Source organism: Lagenorhynchus albirostris, chromosome 2 (genome assembly GCF_949774975.1).
Source record: "Lagenorhynchus albirostris chromosome 2, mLagAlb1.1, whole genome shotgun sequence".
Classification (NCBI taxonomy): domain Eukaryota; kingdom Metazoa; phylum Chordata; class Mammalia; order Artiodactyla; family Delphinidae; genus Lagenorhynchus; species Lagenorhynchus albirostris.
Genome location: NC_083096.1, coordinates 23,053,542 through 23,077,786, shown reverse-complemented (window position 1 = coordinate 23,077,786; position 24,245 = coordinate 23,053,542). Strand labels below are relative to the sequence as shown.

Genomic DNA, 24,245 nt, shown 5'->3' with positions numbered 1-24,245 from the left:
TAATGTATTTATTTTTGGCTGCACTGGGTCTTCGCTGCCGTGTGTGGGCTTTCTTTCTCTAGTTGCAGTGAGCGGGGGCTACTCTATATTGTGGTGCGCAGGCTTCTCACTGTGGTGGCTTCTGTTGTGGCAGAGCATGGGCTGTAGGCCTGTGGGCTTCAGTCGTTGTAGCACGTGGGCTCAGTAGTTGTGGCTCTCGGGCTCTAGAGTGCAGGCTCAGTAGCTGTGGCGCACGGGCTTAGTTGCTCCATGGCATGTGGGATATTCCCGGACCAGGGCTCGAACCCATGTCTCCTGCATTGGCAGGTAGATTCTTAACCACTGCGCCACCAGGGAAGTCCACAGAGAAGTTTCTTGTTCAAGATCACAAAGCTAATAAGTGAAAGCCGATACTAAATGGCAGGCAGCCTGTCTTCAGAGGTCTGCTTTTTTGTTGTAGCTTTATTGAGATACAGTTAACATAGCATACAATTTACCTATTTAAAGCATACAATTCAGTCGTTTTAATATATGCACAGAGGTGTGCAACTATCACCACAACCAATTTTAGGACATTTTCATCATCTTAAAATAAATCAGTAGCAGTCACTGTCCATTTTCCATTTGTTGAATAAACCCTTAGAAGTGTAATTGCTACAAGGGTATTTACACTTAAGCTTTGAAAGATACTACTTAATAACCTATTTATAAAAGTTGTAATAATTTATATTTCCACTAACAGATTGAATATATTTCCTCATACTCAACAGAGGAATCTTTAATACAGTTTTATATGCAATGAGCCACCAATATGCTATTTTAGAATTTGGGTCAATAACTCAGTAGGAATAAAAATAGCACTCTTTCTGATAATAATACTTTATAATAATTTGGTTATTATTTATGCTAAATGACTCATGACATATAATTTTTTTTTACATTAAAAAGTTAATTTTCTAAGTACAATGTGGTATCCTGAATTGGATTCTGGGACAAAAAAAGGACATTAATGGAAAAACTGGAGAAATCCAAGTAAAGTCTGTGGTTTAGTTAATAGTATTATACGAATGTTAATTTCTTGGTTTTGACAAACCATGGTTATATAAGACGTTAACATTAGGGAAAGCTGGATGCAGGGCACGTGGAACCTCTGTATTATCTTTGCAACTTTTCTATAAATCTACAATTTTTCCTAAGTAAAGTTTTATACTAAAAAATAAAAAGTTAATTTTGACCTTCACCCACCCTCCAGACCTGCTTCCCTCTTCCACTGGTAACCAACCACTGTAGTTTGATTATCCTTTTAGATCTTTTTAATACTTCTAAACCTTTATATATGTATTCATAGAAAATATATGGTATTGTTTGGTGTATGTAGTTTTAAAATTACATTAGTAGTATTATTTTCATGATATTGTATCAGGCATCATTCTTTATTTTTTCACTCAAAAGTGTTTTTTTTGTTTTGTTTTGTTTTGGTTTGTTTGTTCTTTTGGGGTTTTTTGCCTCACGGCTTGCAGGGGTCTTAGTTTCCTGACCAGGGATCAAACCCAGGCCCCCTGCAGTGAAATCAAAAGTCTGTTTTTGAGATCTGGCCATGCTGACTGATTTAGTTAGACACGCTTCAATATTTCATTTCTTTTTACTGTTTTGTAGTAGTCAGTCTTATACCATAATTTATTTATTTTATTGGCATTCAAGTGGTTTCTAAGTTTTCATTATTACAAACAATGCTGTAGTGAACATCCCAAACATATTTGTATAAATTTGCAAGTGTTTTTCTAGGGCAGATGGCTCAAATGTGGAATTGCTGGATCACAGGATATGCACATTTAAAGTTTTTAAAGTAGTGCCAAATTATTCTCCAAAGAAATTGTACTGGCTTATACTTTCAACCAGTAATATGTCACAGTGCCTATTTTACCTAATGCTTGCTAACTCAGTATATAACTAAACATCTAGATTTTTGCTAATCTCATAATAGCATCTCACTTGTTTTAGTTGGCATGTCATCTATGAGTGACGGTGAGATACTTTTCATATATGTTTACAAACTTTCTTTCCTTAGCTCAAAACTGTTTGTCTTTCTCCCGTTTTTTATTAGATTGTTGGTCATTTTCTTGTTAGTCTGTAAGAATTTTATATATATTAAGAATATTAGCCCTTTGGCTGTTCATACTGGTTATAATTTTTTTCACAGTTTGTAGTTTGTCTTGTGCTTTGTTTCTATATTTTTCACCATAGAGGACTGAAAAAAATTCTAAGGGTCAAATATAGCTGTGTTTCCTTTTAATGACTTTTTGATTTTATGATTAGAAAGACCTTCCCTAGTCTAACATTTATAGTTTTAGAATTCCCTCTATATTTCTTATTTCATTTTTTAAAAAATATGTTTAAATCTTCAATCCATCTGGAATTTATTTTGGAGTAAAGAATGAGGTAAGACGGCAACTGAATTTTTTTCCTAGAGGACTACTTATTTGTCCTGGGTAACATTTACTGAACAATCCTTCTTTTTTTTTTTTTTTGCGGTACACGGGCCTTTCACTGTTGTGGCCTCTCCCGTTGCGGAGCACAGGCTCCGGACGTGCAGGCTCAGCGGCCATGGCTCACGGGCCCAGCCGCTCCGCGGCATGTGGGATCTTCCCCGACCGGGGCACGAACCCATGTCCCCTGCATCGGCAGGTGGACTCTCAACCACTGCGCCACCAGGGAAGCCCCAATCCATCTTTTATACATTGGTTTATAATGCTGCTGCATGACAAGCTGTATTCCTCTATATATTTGGGATTATTTCTAGACTTTTTTTTTTTAAGAATTCAAATGCGGAAGACCAAGTTACTTTCTTTTTTTTCTTTAAGTTTTTGTTTGTTTGTTATTTTATGGTCGCGTTGGGTCTTTGTTGCTGCACGCAGGCTTTTTCTAGTTGCGGCTACTAGTGGGGGCTACTCTTCATTTTGGTGTGTGAGCTTCTCCTTGCGGTGGCTTGTTGCAGAGCACAGGCTTTGGTAGTTGTGGTACATGGGCCCTAGAGCACGAGGGCTTCAGTAGTTGTGGCACGTGGGCTCAGTAGTTGTGGCATGGGCTTAGTTGCTCTGTGGCATGTGGGATCTTCCTGGACCAGGGATCGAACCCATGTTCCCTGCATTGGCAGGCGGATTCTTAACCACTGAGCCACCAGGGGAACCCCTATTTCTAGACTTTCTATCTCTTTATGTCTAGCATGTCTCTGTATGTGCTTGTGTCAACTTTTTTTTTAAATTTATTTTTTGGCCACATTGGGTCTTCGTTGCTGCGCATGGGCTTTCCACTAGTTGTGGTGAGCGGGGGCTATTCTTCATTGCGACATGTGGACTTCTCATTGTGGTAGCTTCTCGTTGCAGAGCATGGGCTCTAGGGCACACGGGCTTCAGTAGTTGTGGCACATGGGCTCAGTAGTTTTGGCTTGTGGGCTCTAGAGCGCAGGCTCAGTAGTTGTGGCGCACGGGCTTAGTTGTTCCCACGGCATGTGGAATCTTCCCAGACCAGGGATTGAACCCATGTCCCCTGCATTGGCAGGAGGACTCTTAACCACTGCGCCACCAGAGAAGTCCTTCAAATTGTTTTAATGTGACTTTATATTGTGTTTTAATTTCTGATATAACATTATTACTTATCCTTTTTTAAGATTTTCCTAAGTATACTTGAACATTTATTTTTCCATATGAACTTCAGAATCAACTTGACTAGGAAAAAAATTCTGTTGGGATTTTCATTGATGTTGAACTAATACTATAAATTAATTTTGGGGTTATGACGTGTAACATTGGTACTACCCATCCAAGAACTGGTTGTAGTTCTACTTATTCAAGCCTTAGTACCCCTTAGTAGACTTTAACATTTTTTTCCATGTCAATCTTGCACATTTCTTAAGTGTATTCCTAGGTGTTTAATACTTTTTGTTCTTGTTATTTTTGCTGTCATAAACAGGATATTTCTTCTGTTTGATTTGTTCTCATTGATATATAGAAAAGATAATGACTTATTTATCTATCTATTTATTTATCTATTTATTTATTTTTGGCTGTGTTGGGTCTTTGTTGTTGTGCATGGGCTTTCTCTAGTGGCGGCGAGCAGGGGCTACTCTTCGTTGTGGTGTGTGGGCTTCTCGTTGCGGTGTGCGGGCTTCTCATTGTAGTGGCTTCTCTTGTTGGGCATGGGCTCTAGGTGCATGGGTTTCAGTAGTTGTGGCACTCAGGCTCAATAGTTGTGGCTCACAGGCTCTAGAGCTCAGGCTCAGTAGTTGTGGTGCACTGGCATAGTTGCTCTGCTGCATGTGGGCTCTTCCTGGAGCAGGGTTCAAACCTGTGTCACCTACATTGGCAGGTGGATTCTTAAACACTGCACCACCGAGGAAGTCCCGATAATGGGTTTTTTTTTTTTTTGGTTTATTTTCCATTATATTGAAAACTTAAAGTACTGTTGTAGCATCTCTTGTCATCATCAGTGGAAACAAGCCCTGTGATGTACTCTTGCAGGGAGTATACATAACCAATATCCCTTTTGAGGCAGTTTATCTCCTCTTTTGCTTCTTCAGGATCTGGGCTTTAGGGGTTCTGTGGGGCTGATGTTTGTGTAATGACCTTGATATTTCCTGTGTCCTTGGGCCTCTGGTCAGTCTCCTTCAGGCATTGATAATTTGATTTCGTGGCTGTAGGTAGGAGGCCTCAGTTCCTTGCCACATGGATCTCTCCTGAGGGCTGCTTGAGTATCCTCATGACATGGCAGCTGGCTTACCCCAGGATGAATGAGCTGGCACAACGTAGCCATCCCTGGTTTCACATCAACATGATCTCAGGCACAAACCTCCTTGTTTTTCCATTTTGTCTTTAAGTTACTTGTTGAAACAACTGGCCCCGGGGTCCCAAAGACTGTCGCGGCTTCGGCTGGTGGGGCGCCTCCAGAGCCTGCAGCTTCAGTGAGTCCGCCCTCCCCTCAGGCTCTGGGGCAGTTGAGTCGACAATGATTTTTTTTAAATAGAGATTTTTGTATAACAACTTTGTTTTCTCCCACTTTATTAATTTATTCCTTTTAATGGTTATAGTTGATTTTCTTGAGTTTTCTGGGGGAGTCATATCACCTGAAAATAATGGTAATTTTGTCTTCTCCTTTACAATTTTATTCCTTTTGTTTAATTGGCTAATTCCATCAAAACAGTGTCAAAAATAGGGGTATAGGGCTTCCCGGGTGGTGCCGTGGTTGGGAGTCCACCTGCTGATGCAGGGGACATGGGTTCGTGCCCTGGTCTGGGAGGATCCCGCATGCCGCGGAGCGGCTGGGCCCGTGAGCCATGGCCACTGGGCCTGCGCGTCCGGGGCCTGTGCTCTGCGGCGGGAGAGGCCACAGCGGTGAGAGGCCTGCGTACCGCAAAAAAAAAAAAAAAAATAGGGGTATAATCAACATCTTTGTCATATTCCTCACTTTAATGAGAATGTTTTTAGAATTTTAACATTGAATATGATACTGACCTTTTTTAAAAAAATTAATTAATTAATTAATTTTATTTTTGGCTGTGTTGGGTCTTCATTGCTGCACGCGGGCTTTCTCTAGTTGTGGCGAGCGGGGGCTACTCTTCTTTGCAGTGTGCGGGCTTCTCATTGCGGTGGCTTCTCTTGTTGCGGAGCACGGGCTCTAGGCGCACAGGCTTCAGAAGTTGTGGCACGAGGGCTAAGTAGTTATGGCTCGCGGGCTCTAGAGTGCAGGCTCAGTCTTTGTGGCGCATGGGCTTAGTTGCTTCACGGCATGTGGGATCTTCCCGGACCAGGGCTCAAACCCTTGTCCCCTGCATTGGCAGGCGGATTCTTAACCACTGTGCCACCAGGGAAGTCCGATACTGACCTTTTGATTGGAATGGGGAGAAATGTGTTTTGAAGGTTAAGAAAGTGTTCATCTATTTTTATTTTCTTGGTCAGTATTGCTAAAGGTTTGTCAATTTTGTTGATTTTTTCCAAAGAACTTTTGGTTTTATTGATTTTTCTCTCTTGGTTTTCTATTTTTTCTATTATTTATGCTCTAACTTTTATTATTTTCTTCCTCTGCTTTCTTTGAGTTTTCTTCTTTCTCTAGTTTCTTGAGGTGGAAGGATAAGTTATTTATTTGAAATTTTTCCTTTTTTCTAATATAAGCATTTACCCAATGAATTAAATTTCCCTTCAAGTACTACTTTAGTTGTATCATTTAACTTCTGGTATATCATGTTTTTTTAGTCATTTTGTCTACTTTTATATTCCATTAAGTGTTTTTTTTTAATGGATATTGAATTTTATCAAGTGTTTTTAGCATCAGTGGAGGTGATCATATGACTTACTGTTTGATTTATTAATAATGACAGATTACATTAATAGTTTTCTAATACTGACCCATCCTTGTATTCTTGACATGAATGAATTCCACTTGGTTGTGTTGTATTCTTTTGATGTTCTGATGGTGTTTTTTAAGCTTTTTAAAAAATGAAATGTAATTGACAACATTATATTAAGGTATACATGATGATTTCAGTATTTGTATATATTGTGAAATGATCATCACAGTAAGTCTACTATAGTTGACGTCCATTACCATAGTTACAAAAATATTTTTCTTGTAATGAGAACTTTAAACATTTATTCTCTTAGCAACTTTCAGGTATACAGTATGGTATAGTCACCATTCTGTACATTACATCCTCATGACTTATTTATTTTACAACTGGAGGTTTGTATCTTTTGACCTTTCTTTATCCATTTCATTTGCCCCCCTACCCCTGTCTTTGGCAACCACCAGTCTGTTCTCTGTATCTACTGAGTTGGGTTTTTTGTGGGGAGGGAGGTAATTTTTTTTTAGGTCACACATATAAGTAAAATTATATGGTGTTTGTCTTTCTCTGTCTGACTTATTTCACTTAGCATAATGTCCTCAAGGCCTATCCATGTTGTCACAAATGGCAAGATTTCCTTCTTTTTTATGGCTGAATAATATTATATATATATTTATACACCACATTTTCTTCATTCGTCAGTGGATGCATAGGTTGTTTCCATGTCTTGGCTATTGTAAATAATACTGCAACAAACATGGGGCTGCATGTATCTTTTGGAGATAGTTCATTTCCTTTGGATAAACACCCAGACTTAGAATTGCTGGATTATGTGGTACTTCTGTTTTTAATTTTTTGAGGAACCTCCATACTGTTTTGCGTACTGGCTGCACCGATTTACATTTCCAGCAACAGTTCACAGGGTTCTCTTTTCTCCACATGCTCTCCAACACTTGTTATTTCTTGCCTTTTTGATAATAGCCATTCTAACAGGTGTAAGGTTATATCTCACTGTGGCATTTGTCCGATGATTAGTGATGTTGAGCACCTTTTCATGTACCTGTTAGCCATTTGTGTCTTCTTTGGAAAAATGTCTGTTCAGCGTCTCTGCCCGTTTTTTAATCAGGTTGTCTTTTTGTTGTTGAGTTCTATGAGTTTCTTACATACTTTGGGTATTAATTTCTTATCAGATATATGATTTGCAAACATTTTGTCTCATTCTGTAGGCTGCCTTTTCATTTTGTTGATTGTTTCTTTTGCGATGCAGAAGCTTTTTAGTTTGATGTAGTCCCACTTGTTGATTGTTGCTTCTGTTACCTTTGCTTTTGGTATCATCCCCAAAAAATCATTGCCAAGACCAGTGTCAAGGAGACTTTTCCCTATGTTTTCTTCTAGGAATTTTATGGTTTCAGGTCTTACATTTACAGCTTTAATCCATTTTGAGTTAAGTTTTATGAGTGGTGTAAAACAGGAAGCCAGTTTTATTCTTTTGCACATGAAAACCATTTCCCAACACCATTTATCGAAGAGACTGTCTTTTCCTCATTGAGTATTCTTGGTTACCTTGTCAAATATCAGTTAACCATATATGCATACATTTATTTCTGGGCTCAATTCTGTTCCATTGCTCTAGTGTGTCTGTTTTTGTTTGTTTGTTTGTTTGTTTGTTTGTGATACGTGGGCCTCTCACTGTTGTGGCCTCTCCCGTTGCAGAGCACAGGCTCCGGATGTGCAGGCTCAGTGGCCATGGCTCACGGGCCCAGCCGCTCCATGGCATGTGGGATCTTCCTGGACCGGGGCACGAACCCGCGTCCCCTGCATCGGCAGGCGGACTCTCAACCACTGCACCACCAGGGAAACCCTAATGTGTCTGTTTTTATGCTAGTCCCATCGTGTTTTGATTACTGTAGCTTTGTAATATAGTTTATAATCAGGGAGCATGATGCCTCCAGCTTTGTTCTTTTTTCTCAAGATTACTTTGGCTATTCAGGTTTTTTTGTAGTTTCATAATAGTTTTAGTATTGCTTGTTCTATTTCTGTGAAAAATGCCATTGAAATTTTAATAGGGATTGCATTGAATCTGTAGATTGCTTTGGGTATTATGGACATTTTAACAGTATTCTTCCAATCCATGAGTACAGAACATCTTTCTAGACATTTTTAAAGTTCATACAAATGAGTGATATTTTCTTCAGGTTCTTTCTCTCGCTCTCACTCTGTCTCTCACAATAGTGTCAGAGTCCTTACTTGTCTTTTCTGGACCTAGAACTCTAGAAATATTTTTCAAAAGTATCTTCTTCCTACATACCTAAATTGAAATTACACTGTAGTGCAAACGTGGCGGGGCAAATATTTCACCCTCCTTGTCAAAATATGTTATGAAATTGGAGGCTTTAACTTTGTAAGAAATAATCAGAATGTATATTTGTTAAATAATAACAAAAATTTTCATTTTGTATATTGTTGAATCTTTTTGAGTACCTACCATAATCTGGCTTTTTACAAATGTATTCACTGTTATAGATGTTCATTTTTACTTAATGGAACTGTAATTAATCTCTTTTTTTTATTGTACAGAAATTTACAGCAACAATGTCAACACCAGATAAGAAGGCCTCACAGAAGATTGGTTTTCGATTACGTAACTTACTCAAGCTTCCCAAAGCACATAAGTGGTGCATATATGAGTGGTTCTACTCAAATATAGATAAGTATGTATCATGGTTCATATCACAAGTATCATTTAAACCAGAAGTTTAAGATTTTCAAATGTTAAAAGCCTCAACCTGGGCTTCCCTGGTGGCGCAGTGGTTGAGAGTCCGCCTGCCGATGCAGGGGACACGGGTTCGTGCCCCGGTCTGGGAGGATCCCACACGCCGCGGAGCGGCTGGGCGCGTGAGCCATGGCCGCTGAGCCTGTGTGTCCAGAGGCTGTGCTCCGCAACGGGAGAGGCCGCAGCAGTTAGAGGCCCACGTACCGCAAAAAAAAAAAAAAAATCTTTCAAAGCCTCAACCTTTTCTAGAGGTCTATTTTGATTCTATTTTTTTCCTGAATTTCTTTTTCTATTCCTCATTCTAGTTTGATCCATTTCCATTTTTCATAGTTTTCTTCCCTCCTCCCCCTTTTGGGGAAGAAGTTGTTATATGTTTTTCTGAAAAATCGAGTGAAAGTATAATCTCCATATTATAATTTACAAAGACTGTGGAGTGGAGATACCCTAAAAACAAAGCACCATTATTTGCAGTGAATGGAACTTGTTTTATAAATCTCGAGATTTTAAATGCTAGTATAATAGTAGAGAAATAGTTATTAATGGTAAAAGTGATTCAGGAAGATTTTAATGAGTCTTTCTATTTGGGGGATGATATTCATGCATTTTAGTTATATGTAAATGTTTAAGTAGAACATAGAGGTTTGGGTGAAATCCAATTATTCAACAACAGAATTTATTGAGGAAAAATTCTGATTTCTCATCCACCACAATCTAATCTTATCTAATCCATGCCAGTCAGTGGTGCTTCCTTTGCTGACTGCTTATCTTTATTTCCTTTCTCTGCTTTCACCAGTTGCATACTCTGAACCTTGTGAATCTCATGAACATTCATATTTAAGCCCAAGACATTTCATGTGTCATTGCTGAGACTGGTTCCTGGTTTGCCAAACTCATGAATAAAATTGTTTTATTTTTGTCCACAAATATTTTCATAGGCTTAAGACAGCTCTCAGGGTGTCCTAGTATGATCCGAGTCCTCGATTTCCCAAGAACTAATCTAACCCTCTGGAGTCCCCCAGTTTTCTAAAACGAATTTACTCTCAGAGAGAACTCCCTGGTGATGATATTACTTTTGGGACAAAGATACTTTGTAGCTAACATTGTTTATCCTCACCAGATATAATGATAATGCCAAGATAACCTCTGGAAGGATAGACTCCTATAGGAGATTTTTAACAAAAATCAGTGTCTCTTGGAGTCTCAAGCACAGACAGTATTTCTTGAGTAACTTTTACACATTATTTGTTTCATAAATGCAAAGGATCTAGTTTAATTTTAACATTTGGAATTTGTGCCTGTTTTGGGTAGAGGTGAAAGTTTGGCATCTTGTGATTAATATGTTGAAAATTGGAATGCATATTTTGAATTTTATGGCTCTTAAGTAACACATTGTATATTAACTATTAAAATACCATTTCTGTTTTACAGACCACTTTTTGAAGGCGACAATGACTTCTGTGTTTGTCTAAAGGAATCTTTTCCTAATTTGAAAACAAGAAAGTTAACAAGAGTAGAATGGGGAAAAATCAGGCGGCTTATGGGGAAACCACGGAGGTAAAAATAATGTTTTTATTTAAAATAAAATTAATAAATTAGTTGGTAGTATCATTACCATATTGACTTTTTCATCTTCAAAAGGACTAGTACCAAAACACAACTTTCCAGAATAGTTATATGTTAAATATATCCTACTGACCAACATTAATGTAGGCGCTTTTTATACTTATGTATCTTATAATTAAATGCACAATTTCATTTTTGTTTAGGTCACAGGCTTTGAACATAATTTTGTTATATTATCTATGCTCTACTATGTTCCAAAAAATATTTAAGAATGCACTAAAAATCATTTAATGAAGCTATAAGGTTATGCATACATTGTTTTTTTTATCCTTTGAAATTTTAATTTTTTAGTGAAAACAAAGAATTAAACAATTGTGAACTTTATTAACATTTTGTGGTGTGACAAACATAAATACGTTATATAATTTCTAGAAACATGCTATTTCATAGTACAATCTTTTTTTTTTAACATCTTTATTGGAGTATAATTGCTTTACAATGGTGTGTGAGTTTCTGCTTTATAACAAAGTGAATCAGTTATACATATACATATGTTCCCATATCTCTTCCCTCTTGCGTCTCCCTCCCTTCCACCCTCCCCACCCCAACCCTCTAGGTGGTCACAAAGCACCGAGCTGATCTCCCTGTGCTATGCGGCTACTTCCCACTAGCTATCTGTTTTATGTTTGATAGCGTATGTATGTCCATGCCACTCTCTCACTTTGTCACAGCTTACCCTTGCCCCTCCCCATATCCTCAAGTCCATTCTCTAGTAGGTCTGTGTCTTTATTCCTGTCTTACCCCTAGGTTCTTCATGACATTTTTTTTTTCTTAAGTTCCATATATATGTGTCAGCATGCGGTATTTGTCTTTCTCTTTCTGACTTACTTCACTCTGTATGACAGACTCTAGGTCCATCCACTTCATTACAAATAGCTCAATTTCGTTTCTTTAGGTGCAAGGTTAGGTTGTTAGGTTAGGTTGTTTATTTGAGATGTTTCCTGTTTCTTAAGGTAGTATTATATTGCTATAAACTTCCCTCTTAGAACTGCTTTTGCTGCATCCCATAGGTTTTGGGTTGTCATGTCTCCATTGTCATTTGTTTCTAGGTATTTTTTGATTTCCTCTTTGATTTCTTCAGTGATCACTTCGTTATTAAGTAGGGTATTGTTTAGCCTCCATGTGTTTGTATTTTTTACAGATCTTTTCCTGTAATTGATATCTAGTCTGATAGCGTTGTGGTCAGAAAAGATACTTGATACAATTTCAACTTTCTTAAATTTACCAAGGCTTGATTTGTGACCCAAGATATGATCTATCCTGGAGAATGTTCCATGAACACTTGACAAAAATGTGTATTCTGTTGTTTTTGGATGGAATGTCCTATAAATATCAATTAAGTCCATCTTGTTTAATGTATCATTTAAAGCTTGTGTTTCCTTATTTATTTTCATTTTGGATGATCTGTCCATTGGTGAAAGTGGGGTATTAAAGTCCCCTACTATGAATGTGTTACTGTCGATTTCCCCTTTTATGGCTGTTAGTATTTGCCTTATGTATTGAGGTGCTCCTATGTTAGTTGCATAAATATTTACAATTGTTAAATCTTTTTCTTGGATCGATCCCTTGATCATTATGTAGTGTCCTTCTTTGTCTCTTCTAATAGTCTTTATTTTATTTATTATTATTATTTTTTCAGTACGCGGGCCTCTCACCATTGTGGCCTCTCCCGTTGTGGAGCACAGGCTCCAGACGCGCAGGCCCAGCGGCCATGGCTCACAGGCCCAGCCGCTCCGCAGCGTGTGGGATCCTCCCAGACCAGGCATGAACACGTGTCCCCTGCATCGGCAGGCGGACTCCCAACCACTGCGCCACCAGGGAAGCCCTAGCCTTTATTTTAAAGTCTGTTTTGTCTGATATGAGAATTGCTACTCCAGCTTTCTTTTGGTTTCTATTTGCATGGAATATCTTTTTCCATCCCCTCACTTTCAGTCTGTGTCTCTAGGTCTGAAGTGGGTCTCTTGTAGACAGCATATATATGGGTCTTGTTTTTGTATCCATTCAGCCAGTCTGTGTCTTTTGGTGTGAGCATTTAATCCATTTACATTTAAGGTAATTATCAATATGTATGTTCCTATTCCCATTTTCTTAATTGTTTTGGGTTTGTTATTATAGGTCTTTTCCTTAACTTGTGTTTCTTGCCTAGAGAAGATCCTTTAGCATTTGTTGTAAAGCTGGTTTGGTGGTGCTGAACTCTCTCAGCTTTTGCTTGTCTGTAAAGGTTTTAATTTCTCCATCAAATCTGAATGAGATCCTTGCTGGGTAGAGTAATCTTGGTTGTAGGTTTTTCTCCTTCATCACTTTAAATATGTCCTGCCAGTCCCTTCTGGCTTGCAGAGTTTCTGCTGAAAGATCAGCTGTTAACCTTATGGGGATTCCCTTGTGTGTTATTTGTTGTTTTTCCCTTGCTGCTTTTAATGTTTTCTTTGTATTTAATTTTTGACAGTTTGATTAATATGTGTCTTGGCATGTTTCTCCTTGGATTTATCCTGTATGGGACTCTCTGTGCTTCCTGGACTTGATTAACTATTTCCTTTCCCATATTAGGGAAGTTTTCAACTATAATCTCTTCAAATATTTTCTCAGTCCCTTTCTTTTTCTTTTCTTCTGGAACTCCTATAATTCGAATGTTGGTGCATTTAATGTTGTCCCAGAGGTGTCTGAGACTGTCCTCAGTTCTTTTCATTCTTTTTTCTTTATTCTGCTCTGCAGTAGTTATTTCCACTATTTTATCTTCCAGGTCACTTATCTGTTCTTCTGCCTCAGTTATTCTGCTATTGATCCCTTCTAGAGTATTTTTAACTTCATTTATTGTGTTGTTCATCATTGCTTGTTTCATCTTTAGTTCTTCTAGGGCCTTGTTAAATGTTTCTTGCATTTTCTCTATTCTATTTCCAAGATTTTAGATCATCTTTACTATCATTATTCTGAATTCATTTTCAGGTAGACTTTCTATTTCCTCTTCATTTGTTAGGTCTGGTGGGTTTTTATCTTGCTCCTTCCTCTGCTGTGTGTTTTTCTGTCTTCTCATTTTGCTTATCTTACTGTGTTTGGGGTCTCCTTTTTGCAGGCTGCAGATTCGTAGTTCCCGTTGTTTTTGGTGTCTGTCCCCACTGGCTAAAGTTGGTTCAGTGGGTTGTGTAGGCTTCCTGGTGGAGGGGACTAGTGCCTGTGTTCTGGTGGATGAGGCTGGATCTTGTCTTTCTGATGGGCATGTCCACGTCTGGTGGTGTGTTTTGGGGTGTCTGTGGACTTAGTATGATTTTAGGCAGCCTCTCTGCTAATGGGTGGGGTTGTGTTCCTGTCTTGCTAGTTGTCTGGCATAGGGTATCCAGAACTGTAGCTTGCTGGTCGTTGAGTGTAGCTGGGTGTTGGTGTTGAGATGGAGATCTCTGGGAGATTTTTGCTGTTTGATATTACGTGGAGCTGGGAGGTCTCTTGTGGACCAGTGTCCTGAAGTTGGCTCTCCCACCTCATAGGCACAGAACTGACTCCTGGCTGCAGCACCAAGAGCCTTTCATCCACACGGCACAGAATAAAAGGGAGAAAAAGTAGAAAGAAAGAAAGAGGATAAAAGAAAATAAAGTAAGGTAAAATAAAATAAAGTTATTAAAATAAAAAATTATTAAGAAAAAAAATTTTTTAAGTAAAAAAAAAAACGGGTGGATAGAACCCTAGGACAAATGGTGAAAGCAAAGCTATACAGACAGAATCTCACACAGAAGCATACACACTCACAAAAAGAAGAAAAGGGGAAAAAATAATAAATCTTGCTCTCAAAGTCCACCTCCTCAATTTGTTATGATTGGTTGTCTATTCAGGTATTCCACAGATGCAGGGTACATCAGGTTGACTGTGGAGATTTAATCTGTTCCTCCTGAGGCTGCTGGGAGGGATTTCCCTTTCTCTTCTTTGTTCGCACAGCCCCCGGGGCTCAGCTTTGGATTTGGCCCCGCCTCTGCATGTAGGTCGCCGGAGGGCGTCTGTTCTTTGCTCAGACAGGACGGGGTTAAAGGAGCCGCTGATTCGGGGGCTCTGGCTCACTCAGGCTGCAGGGAGGGAGGGGTACGGGGTGCGGGACGAGCCTGCGGCGGCAGAGGCCAGCGTGACGTTGCACCAGCCTGAGGTGCACCGTGCGTTCTCCCGGGGAACTTGTCCCTGGATCCCGGGACCCCGGCAGAGGCGGGCTGCACAGGCTCCCCGGACGGGGGGTGTGGATAGTGACCTGTGCTCGCACACAGGCTTCTTGGTGGCGGCAGCAGCAGCCTTAGCGTCTCATGCCCGTCTCTGGGGTCCGCGCTGTTAGCCGCGGCTCGCGCCCGTGTCTGGAACGCCTTTAAGCAGCGCTCTTAATCCCCTCTCCTCCAGCACCAGGAAACAAAGAGGGAAGAAAAAGTCTCTTGCTTCTTCGGCAGCTCCATTCTCGGACTCCCTCCCGGCTAGCTGTGGCGCACTAGCCCCTTCAGGCTGTGTTCACGCAGCCAGTTCTCTACCTGGGCTCCTACCGAAGCCCGAGCCTCAGCTCCCAGCCCCGCCTGCCCCGGCGGGTGAGCAGACAAGCCTCTCGGGCTGGTGAGTGCTGGTCGGCACCGATCCTCTGTGTGGGAATCTCTCCGCTTTGACCTCCGCACCCCTGTGGCTGCACTCTCCTCTGCGGCCCCGGAGCTCCCTTCCTCCGCCACCCGCAGTCTCCACCCGCAAAGGGGCTTCTAGTGTGTGGAAACCTTTCCTCCTTCACGGCTCCCTCCCACTGGTGCAGGTCCCGTCCCTATTCTTTTGTCTCTGTTTATTCTTTTTTCTTTTGTCCTACCCAGGTTCGTGGGGGAGTTTCTTGCCTCTTGGGAGGTCTGAGGTCTTCTGCCAGCGTTCAGTAGGTGTTCTGTAGGAGTTATTCCACATGTAGATGTATTTCTGATGTATCTTTGGGGAGGACGGTGATCTCTGTGTCTTACCCTTCTGCCATCTTCCCCCTCTCTCCCCACATACATTGTTATTACCTTTTGTAAAACTCTTTTTATCACCTCAAGAGCCTTTCCACAAATGCATGTTTTACTTTATGTAGAAACAAATCAAGTGAATGTATCCAATATGTTACTTCCTGAGAATTACTTTTCGTGTTAAACTGCTTTTCCTTTTCTAGTGTTATCTTGCTTTCTTAACACATCAGAAAACCTTATATTACTTTTGAGAGAAATTTTACAATATACTACATCATTAGTCTCATGTCTGTCTGCCTAGTAAAAGCATGTGTAAGACTTTTTCAGTTTAAATGGTGGGGAAATTCAGAGAAGACTTGGAATTATAAAATGACTTGGACAAGTAGGTATGGAATTTAGTTTTCCTGATTTCTGTAGATAGTAATGAAATTCAAGGAGAACTTTTCATTGAACTGGTAATATTTTATTTTGTCCCATTGTATGGAAAGATGACATTGCTGCTGATGTTTTAAATATTTATATTTATAAGAACAAGTCAAAATGTGATATGTTAGTGTGTTTCATACAGGTAATTTATGGTCTTTGTTAATTACTTTAGGCTTTTTGGGGGCTTTTTGCTGTGACTTTACATGTTTGAGTAAATTAAGCCACACTGTTTCTAATTATTGTCAGAATGAGATATTAGTCACACCTTATTTTATTGTTTAGTTATAATTCTGCAGTTTGTTTGTCATAATATTTCTAATATAATATTTCATAAAATATAATATTTCATAAAATCATAATATTTCTCTTATTAATTTATCCTTTCTTATGTTACCATAACATTGTTGAATTTTATAGTCCTTTACTTCATCAAGGTAAATTAATAGTTGAAATGAAGTCTTTATTTTCAACAGAAGTTTATAGTTTTTCTTTTCTCTGAGGAAGTTGAGGTACACTACAAATTATTGATACAATGTACTTTTCCAAATATCCTAAAAAAAAGTAAAGTAAAATACCAAGAAGGAGCTTAACAGGAAATGTGCAGGATACAAATGAGGAAATGGCAAGACATAGATGATCTTGGATTAGGATACTCAGCATTCTAAAATCAGTCCCAATAAAAATATCAGTAGGCCCCCCCCCCTTTTTTTTACTTTAAACTAGATCAATTAATTCTAAAATTCACATATAAGAAGAGAAATCAAGCAGGAAGATCCAGGAAAATTCTGAAGAAGCAAGGTAATAAAGGGAGACTATGTAGTATCATACATATGTATGTAGTATGTATTATCACCTATTAAAATAGATATAATGTGATCATAATCAAAATGGTGTTGTAGTGGTACATGCATAGAAAGATGAATTAAAAAGGAGAGGAAAAAAAAAGGAGAGAAAGCCCATGAAACTAACACAACATTGTAAATCAACTATACTCCAATAAAATTAAAACTAAAAAAAAAAAAGAGAGAGAAAGTCCAGATAGAATCAGAGATGTCTATAGGAATTTAATACATGATAACAGTGGTTGCATCTCAAGCACATAGGGAGAGAGGGGTTAAATTACTTATTTAATGGATACTGAGACCACTCTGAAGCAATCTAAGAAAACACAAGTTGGTTTCATATCTCATACTTTATACCAGGAAACATTTGAAAAGGATCAGAGATTCACATTTTTAAAATGAAACAGTAAAACCACTAGGGGAACCTGTAGGAGAGTTTTGCTTAATCTTGACTTGGAGAAGATCTTTCTAACAGGCCCCAAAGCTAGGAACCATAAAAGAAAATATCGATAAATTTGACTTCATAAAAATGAAAACATTTTGCATTGAACCCCTACAGAAAATCCATAAACAAAGTCAAAAGACAATAACAGAAATATTTATAATTCTTACAACAAAGGACTAATTTCCAAATATATGAAGAACTATGTATGAATCAATTTAAAAAAGTCAAATAACCTATAATAAAAGTGTCTGTTTATATGACAGTACATAAGAAAGGAAAAAGAAATGGCTCTTCTGAACAGATGAAAACAGTTCAATCTTACTCATAGTGAGAAATATAAAATCAAATATAAAATCAGAATACTGTTTTTAACTATCAGATCAATGGAGTTCATAAAGTTTTAATATGTTGGGTTTGGCAATGGTGTGGTGAAAAAGTCACTATTGGTGGTGAGAGATTAAATTTATATAACCTCTGTGGAGGGCAATTTGGTAATATCTGTCAAATTTTCAAATTTCCATACCCTGTAACCTAGTACTTTTGCGAATTTAGATCACAGAAATACTTGTACATGGGTAAAATGACACGTACAGTAGTATTTGTAGAAGCAAAAGATTGGCAAAAACCTAAGTGTCCATAAATAGAGGAATGATTAATTAAAGTATGGTACCTCAAAATAGTAGAAAACTCTGAAATCATTTAACTTAAAATCAGAGGAAATTGGACTTCCTTGGAGGTCCAGGGGTTAAGACCCTGCGTTTCCATTGCAGCGGTCGCAGTTTCAATCCCTAGTCGGGGAACCAGCATCCCGCATGCTGTGTGGTGTGGCCAAAAAAACCCACCAAAAAACAGAGGAGTTTTCTAATGTACTGATATAGAAGTGATTGCTAAGATACTTTAAGAAAGCAAAATACACAACAGAGCATATTGTAGCTATTTGGGGAAAATAAGAAGGGAACATAAGCAGTTTTTGCTTGTGTATTCCTAAAGTATCAATGAAGGACATGTAGAAAACTTACAGTCATGATCCTCTGGAAGACAGGAAACCGAGGGACAGAGGTATTAGAGTTTTCAGTGCCTTTTGAACCTTTTAAATTAGAAGCCTATGAATGTATTACCTATGCAAAAATACTATTTAAATAAAAATTGATTGCTGAAAGTGTATATTATATCCAGAATGTATGAAGAACTCTGAAAATTCAGTATTAAGAATCAAACGGGGGCTTCCCTGGTGGTGCAGTGGTTGAGAGTCCGCCTGCTGATGCAGGTGACACGGGTTCGTGCCCTGGTCCAGGAAGATCCCACATGCCGCGGAGCGGCTGGGCCCGTGAGCCATGGCCGCTGAGCCTGCGCGTCCGGAGCCTGTGCTCTGCAACGGGAGAGGCCACAACAGTAAGAGGCCCGCGTACTGAAAAAAAAAAAAAAAAAAAAAAAGAATCGGGAATTCCCTGGTGGTCCAGTGATTAGGGCTCCATGCTTCCACTGCAGGGGGCACGGGTTTGATCCCTGGTTGGGGAACTAGAATCCTCATGCTGCACGGCACAGCTGAAAAAAACAAAAATCAAACAGCCCATTTAACAAATTGGCAAAAGATTTGAACAGATGATTCACCAATGATATAAGAATATCAAATAAACCAATGAGAGGATATTCAACATAATTAGTCATTAGAAAAACGCAAATTAAAACCAGTGTTGAAAATTTACTAGACCAAGCCTACCACGTGTTGGTGAGGCTATGGGGAAACTTGAACTCTTGTACACTGCTGATGGGAATATAAAATTGTATAACCACTTTGAAAAAACTGTTTGGCAGTTCCTTTCTTTCTTTTTTAAAAGACTTAATTTTTTAAGAGTCGTTTTAGGTTTACAACAAAATTGAGAGGAAGATACAGAGATTTCCGGTTTACTGCCCCCCCACCCGCCCACATACATAGCCTCCTCCACTATCAGTGTCCTCCGTCAGAGTGGTACATTTGTGACAGCTGATGAGCCTGCACCAACACATCATAACCACCCAAAGTCCATAGCTTCCATTAGAGTTCACTCTTGGTATTATACCTTCTGTGGGTTTTGACAAATGTTTAGTGACATATATCTATCATTATTATATTTTACAGAGTATTTTCATTGCCCTAAAAATCCTCTGTGTTCTACCAATTCACCCCTCTCCGCATCCCCACAACTGCTGGCAACCACTGATATTTTTATTGTCTTCATAGCTTTGCATTTTCCAAAATGTCATGTATTGGGATCACACAGAATGTAACCTTTTCAGATTGGCTTCTTTCACTTGGTAATATGCATTCAGGTTCCTCCATGTCTTTTCATGATTTGATAGCTCATTCTTTTTGGTACTGAATAATACTCCATTCTCTGGATGTACCAGTTTGCTTATTCATTTACCTACTGAAGATTAGTTGATTCCAAGTTTTAGCAATTATGAATAAAGATTCTGTAAACATCTATGCAGATTTTTGTGTGAATATAAGTTTTCAATTCATTTGAGTAAAAACCAAGGAGCGTGATTGTTGGATTTTATGGTAAGAGTATATTTAGTTTTGTAAGAAACTACCAAACTGTCTTCCATTTTGCATTCCACTAGAAATGAATGAATTCCTGTTGTTCCACATCCTCACCAGCATTTGAAGTTGTCCGTGTTCCAGATTTTAGCAATTTAATAAGTGTGTAGTGATATCTCATTTAATTTGCATTTCCCTGGTGGCATATAGTGTGGAGCATCTTTTCATATGCTTATTTGCTAATTGTATATCTTCTTTGGTGATATTTGGATTCTTTGATTTCTTAAAGTGTTAAACACACATTGACCGTATGACCCAGCCCTTCCACTACTTTAATCAAGAGAAATGAAAGCATATGTTTGTACAGAAGCCCACACACAGATGATCATATCAAGTTTGTCGTAATAGCCAAAACCTGGAAATAACCCATAAGTCCACTAACAGGTGAATGGATAAACAAATGGTGCTATATCCATAGAATAGGATGTGTCACAATAGAAAGAAATGAACCACTGATACATACACCAATATGGACAAATCTTAGAATAATTATGCTTAATGAAAGAAGCCTGAAGAAAGAGTATATACTAGATGATTCCATTTATATAAAACTTTAGAAGATATAAACTTAATACAGAAAGCAACTTAGTGATTGCTTGAGAAGTAGGAGTATAGAAATGAGAGGAAGCAAAGGAAGGATAGTAAAGTGGCACAAGGAAACTTTAGGGGGCTGATTAATGTCTTTGTATGTTCATTATCTTGACTGTAGTGACATGGATGTATATTTTGTGGCCTGAAAGCTTTGTTTAAATACCTTTGGTTCATCCTAGAATTTGAAAATAGAAATGTGACAGGCCCTAAAGGTAAGAGTATATTCAGTATTCATACTTCAAGACAGGAAATATGATTAAAAGTTTACACGGTGGCAAGTCTCATCTTTAATTCCTGTACAGATAGGTTCACTGGGTCACAGGGAAAATATCATGTTCTTTTGAATAGAGTATTGAAACTGAACATTGTTCTTAAGAGGAGACCTGGGATCCAGGTGCAGTTTTGTCAAAGGATGGTGAACAAATCCTCCTGCTTTGAGGAAGGAATAATCTAGACTTGCTTATGTATCTTTCAGTCTTGCAAGGTCCTGTTCTTAAAAAGATATAAAGGTAATTTACTTTGAAGAGAAAATTATTATTGCTAAGAACCCATTTTTAAATATAGTACTTAAAAGAATGAGAAGAATAAAGGGAGTAGTGAGATGAATGGTCTGACTTGAAGTTTTTATATAGGACAGTTATCAGTTTATATGATTTTTATAATTTATTCTAGATGTTCTTCTGCATTTTTTGAGGAAGAGAGATCAGCATTAAAACAGAAACGGCAGAAAATAAGGCTCTTACAGCAAAGGAAAGTTGCGGATGTTTCACAGTTCAAGGATCTCCCAGACGAAATTCCTTTGCCCCTGGTTATTGGAACCAAAGTTACAGGTAGGTGAAGATAAGCTTATTACTATTTTGACTTGCAGTTTTTCACCAAGATAACGTTTATTAGACAAATGGCTTTTATATTAGAAAGCTTAAACTATAATTCTATAGCAATATTCTGTAGAGGTTACTGTTTCTTAATCTGTGAAGTCTGTTTTTTAAAGAAATTGGATAAAAGTGTACCTTTTCAAAGCAATGTCTGCCACAACATAAAGTAAAGCAAACTGCCACAAAGATGAAATTTAAAATAAGTATAATGTTTAAATTTTAAACATTTTGAATTCTGTTTTTGCTTCCACTCATTGATTTTCTTTTCTAACCATTTTTACCTGGTTAGTTCACAAACACCATTGTTCTTGTGATCTTTGAGTTTAGAAGTACTCCATTTCTAATGACTGAATAAAACTAAATTATTCAGTAGGTAGTTTTGTCAAGATGTAAATTCTGTCAATTTGTAGGTGGTGATTCTATGTGTTCACTTCAGTTACAACACTGAGGGAAATTACCACCAAAACCTCAAGTTTAAGTTAATCCTTAATAATTTGGTGATCTAAAATTACAATTTATATAATACAAGAAATAACAAGGTGTTAAGTGGGTAGGTAGGGTAGTAATAGTACTGGAAGAGTTTGAAAAATGGTTGGATTAATCAGAGAATATTTTCTGGAGGAAAGGGAACACTGAATTACATATTTATATTATTATTTTCTGGATATAAAAGTGGTACATGTTTCCATTACATTGTAAAAATGGGTAATGAAAGGAAAGGTAGATAATAAGGAAGAGACTGTATCATGCATATAAAATGCATTTGGAAAAGAGAAGAATGCATTTAGTCATAACCTACCATGTATAGAAGTTACAGATGATATTTATGGTCTCTCTCTTTACAAAATTAGTCTGGGAGTGGGGGTGGAGATAGAGTGAGGGAGAGATAGCATTCCTGAAAAAATATATTAGTTCTAAAAACCCCATATAAATAAGTACAAAGTCTACAATATAACTACTAATCAGAGAAATGCTGGCGTGAATAGAGTGACACGTAGACCCAATTAGGAAATCCTTAAAAGTTAAGTGCTGCAGCATTTAAGGATTGGCAGTATTATTTGATAAGACTGAAAATTTTACAGTGTCAGTAAGTAGGTACTCATGTCACAATGCAGAATAGGTGGGACTGGATATGTCAAGATATGAGAAAAGTTTGTAGGAATCAATGACTACAGCTTTTGAAGGTTTCTGTTTGGTTTAGAGGAGGTGTCAGCATACAATAAAAAATTATTAAACCTATGAAGAAACATAAAAACAGGTTCTGTAGTAAAGACCAAAAGCAATCAATAGAAAACAGATGCTGGGATTCTGGAATTAGTTTCAAAATATCTGTTATAAAACATGTTCAAGACATGTAAATATGGTCATAATTAATGGGGATATCACAGTAGATAGATGGAAATTACTTCGATAAAACACATTTAAAATTGAAAAGTATAGTGTCTGAAAAGAAAAATTCTGAATGGGCTTAAAAGCATATTGGAAACAGCAAAACCAAGGGTAAGTGAACTTCAGAATAAATCAGTATAAATGATCCATTGTGAAAGCATGGAGGAAAAAATGGAAAAAACATTAATAGAGCCTCAGAGACCTGTGGGACAATATTATGCAAATAACATACATGTAATTAGTGTTCTTAAAAGGAGAAGAAAGGCACAATGGCATGTGGGAAAAAAAAGACTTGATTTTTTCTTTCAGTTTTTTCGAGATATAGTTGACATACACACTGTAAAGTGTAGGTCATAATGATTTGACTTGCATCCATTACATTTGCCGACCTTGGAGAAGTGGCCTCTTGTGGGAAACCTCCTGTGCTTCCCAGCAGCGCACTCCCCTCTGGTCACCAGAGCTATGTGCTCTAGGGGTGCCCCCCGTGTGGGCTGCCTGGGTCCTTCTGTTGTGGCGGCCTGACTACTGTGGGCAGTCTGATAGGTGTGGCTGGCCCTCCTTCAGGTTGGTTGCTAGGCCCTGCCTTGTGGAAGGCTTCCATCTGTGGGCTGGGGCACAAGGTGGCCGGCTGCAGGAGTGAGTGGGGGGTTCCTGGGACTAGTACTGGCCAGCTGGTGGGTGGAGCTGGGCTCCGAGTGTGTGGTTGCAGGCTGGGGTCCCAGATCTAGTGCTGGTGGGTGCGCTAGTTCCTGGCATGGCTGTCTGTAGGGGCCTGGGATATCCCAAAGCTGGTTATCAGCCCACTGGTTAGTGGAGTTGGGTCCTGAGGCTGCTGGCTGAGGGGCCCAATATGTCTGGTGGCCTGCTGTCAGCCTGCTGGTTGGCAGGCCAGAGCCCCCGCTATTCCCTGGGCTAGTGTCCCATCACTGGTGGACAGGAGCAGTTCCTGGGGCGGCTAGCTGAGGGGCCCAAGGTGTCCCAGAGCTGGCATTAGCCTGCTGGTGGGTGGGACTAGGGCTCAGTGGGTCTTGGAGCTAGTGCTGGCCTGCTGGTCTGTGGGCTGCATCCAGACACAGCAGGCTGTAGGTCTGTGGTGGTCCTGGGGCTGCTGTCCACCCAGTGGTGGGTGGGACAGGGCGCAGGGGATCAGATCCCTGCGCTGGTGCCGGCCCCCTTGTAGGCAGAGCTGGGTCCTGGGTTCTCTAGCCGCAGGGCCTGGTGTCTGCCTACTGGTGGGCAGGGCTGAGGCCCAGGGGATCTCCAAGCTGGTACCCACCCACTGGTGGGTGAGCCCGGGTCCTGGGGCTAGTGCCGGCTCACTGGTGGGTGGAGCCAGTCCCAAAGTCTCTGGCTGCAGGGCCCTGGAACTCCCTGGGTTAGTGCGTTGGTCTCTGTTGTGCTGGGCCAGGACCCAGTGGCTGGTGCCTGCCCAGTGATGGGTGAGGCTGAT

General features: G+C 39.1%; 1 protein-coding gene across 2 annotated transcripts in view; it reads left to right on the top strand.

The window, feature by feature from the left end:
* LIN9 (lin-9 DREAM MuvB core complex component) overlaps positions 1-24,245 on the top strand; it is a 109,365-nt gene that overhangs the window by 12,351 nt on the left and 72,769 nt on the right. For both annotated transcript variants that reach the window (XM_060142063.1, XM_060142062.1), the window contains exons 5-7: positions 8,891-9,024; positions 10,515-10,640; positions 21,204-21,361. In XM_060142063.1, the coding sequence (XP_059998046.1) occupies positions 8,891-9,024; positions 10,515-10,640; positions 21,204-21,361 (418 nt within the window). The remainder of the gene's footprint in view (positions 1-8,890; positions 9,025-10,514; positions 10,641-21,203; positions 21,362-24,245) is intronic.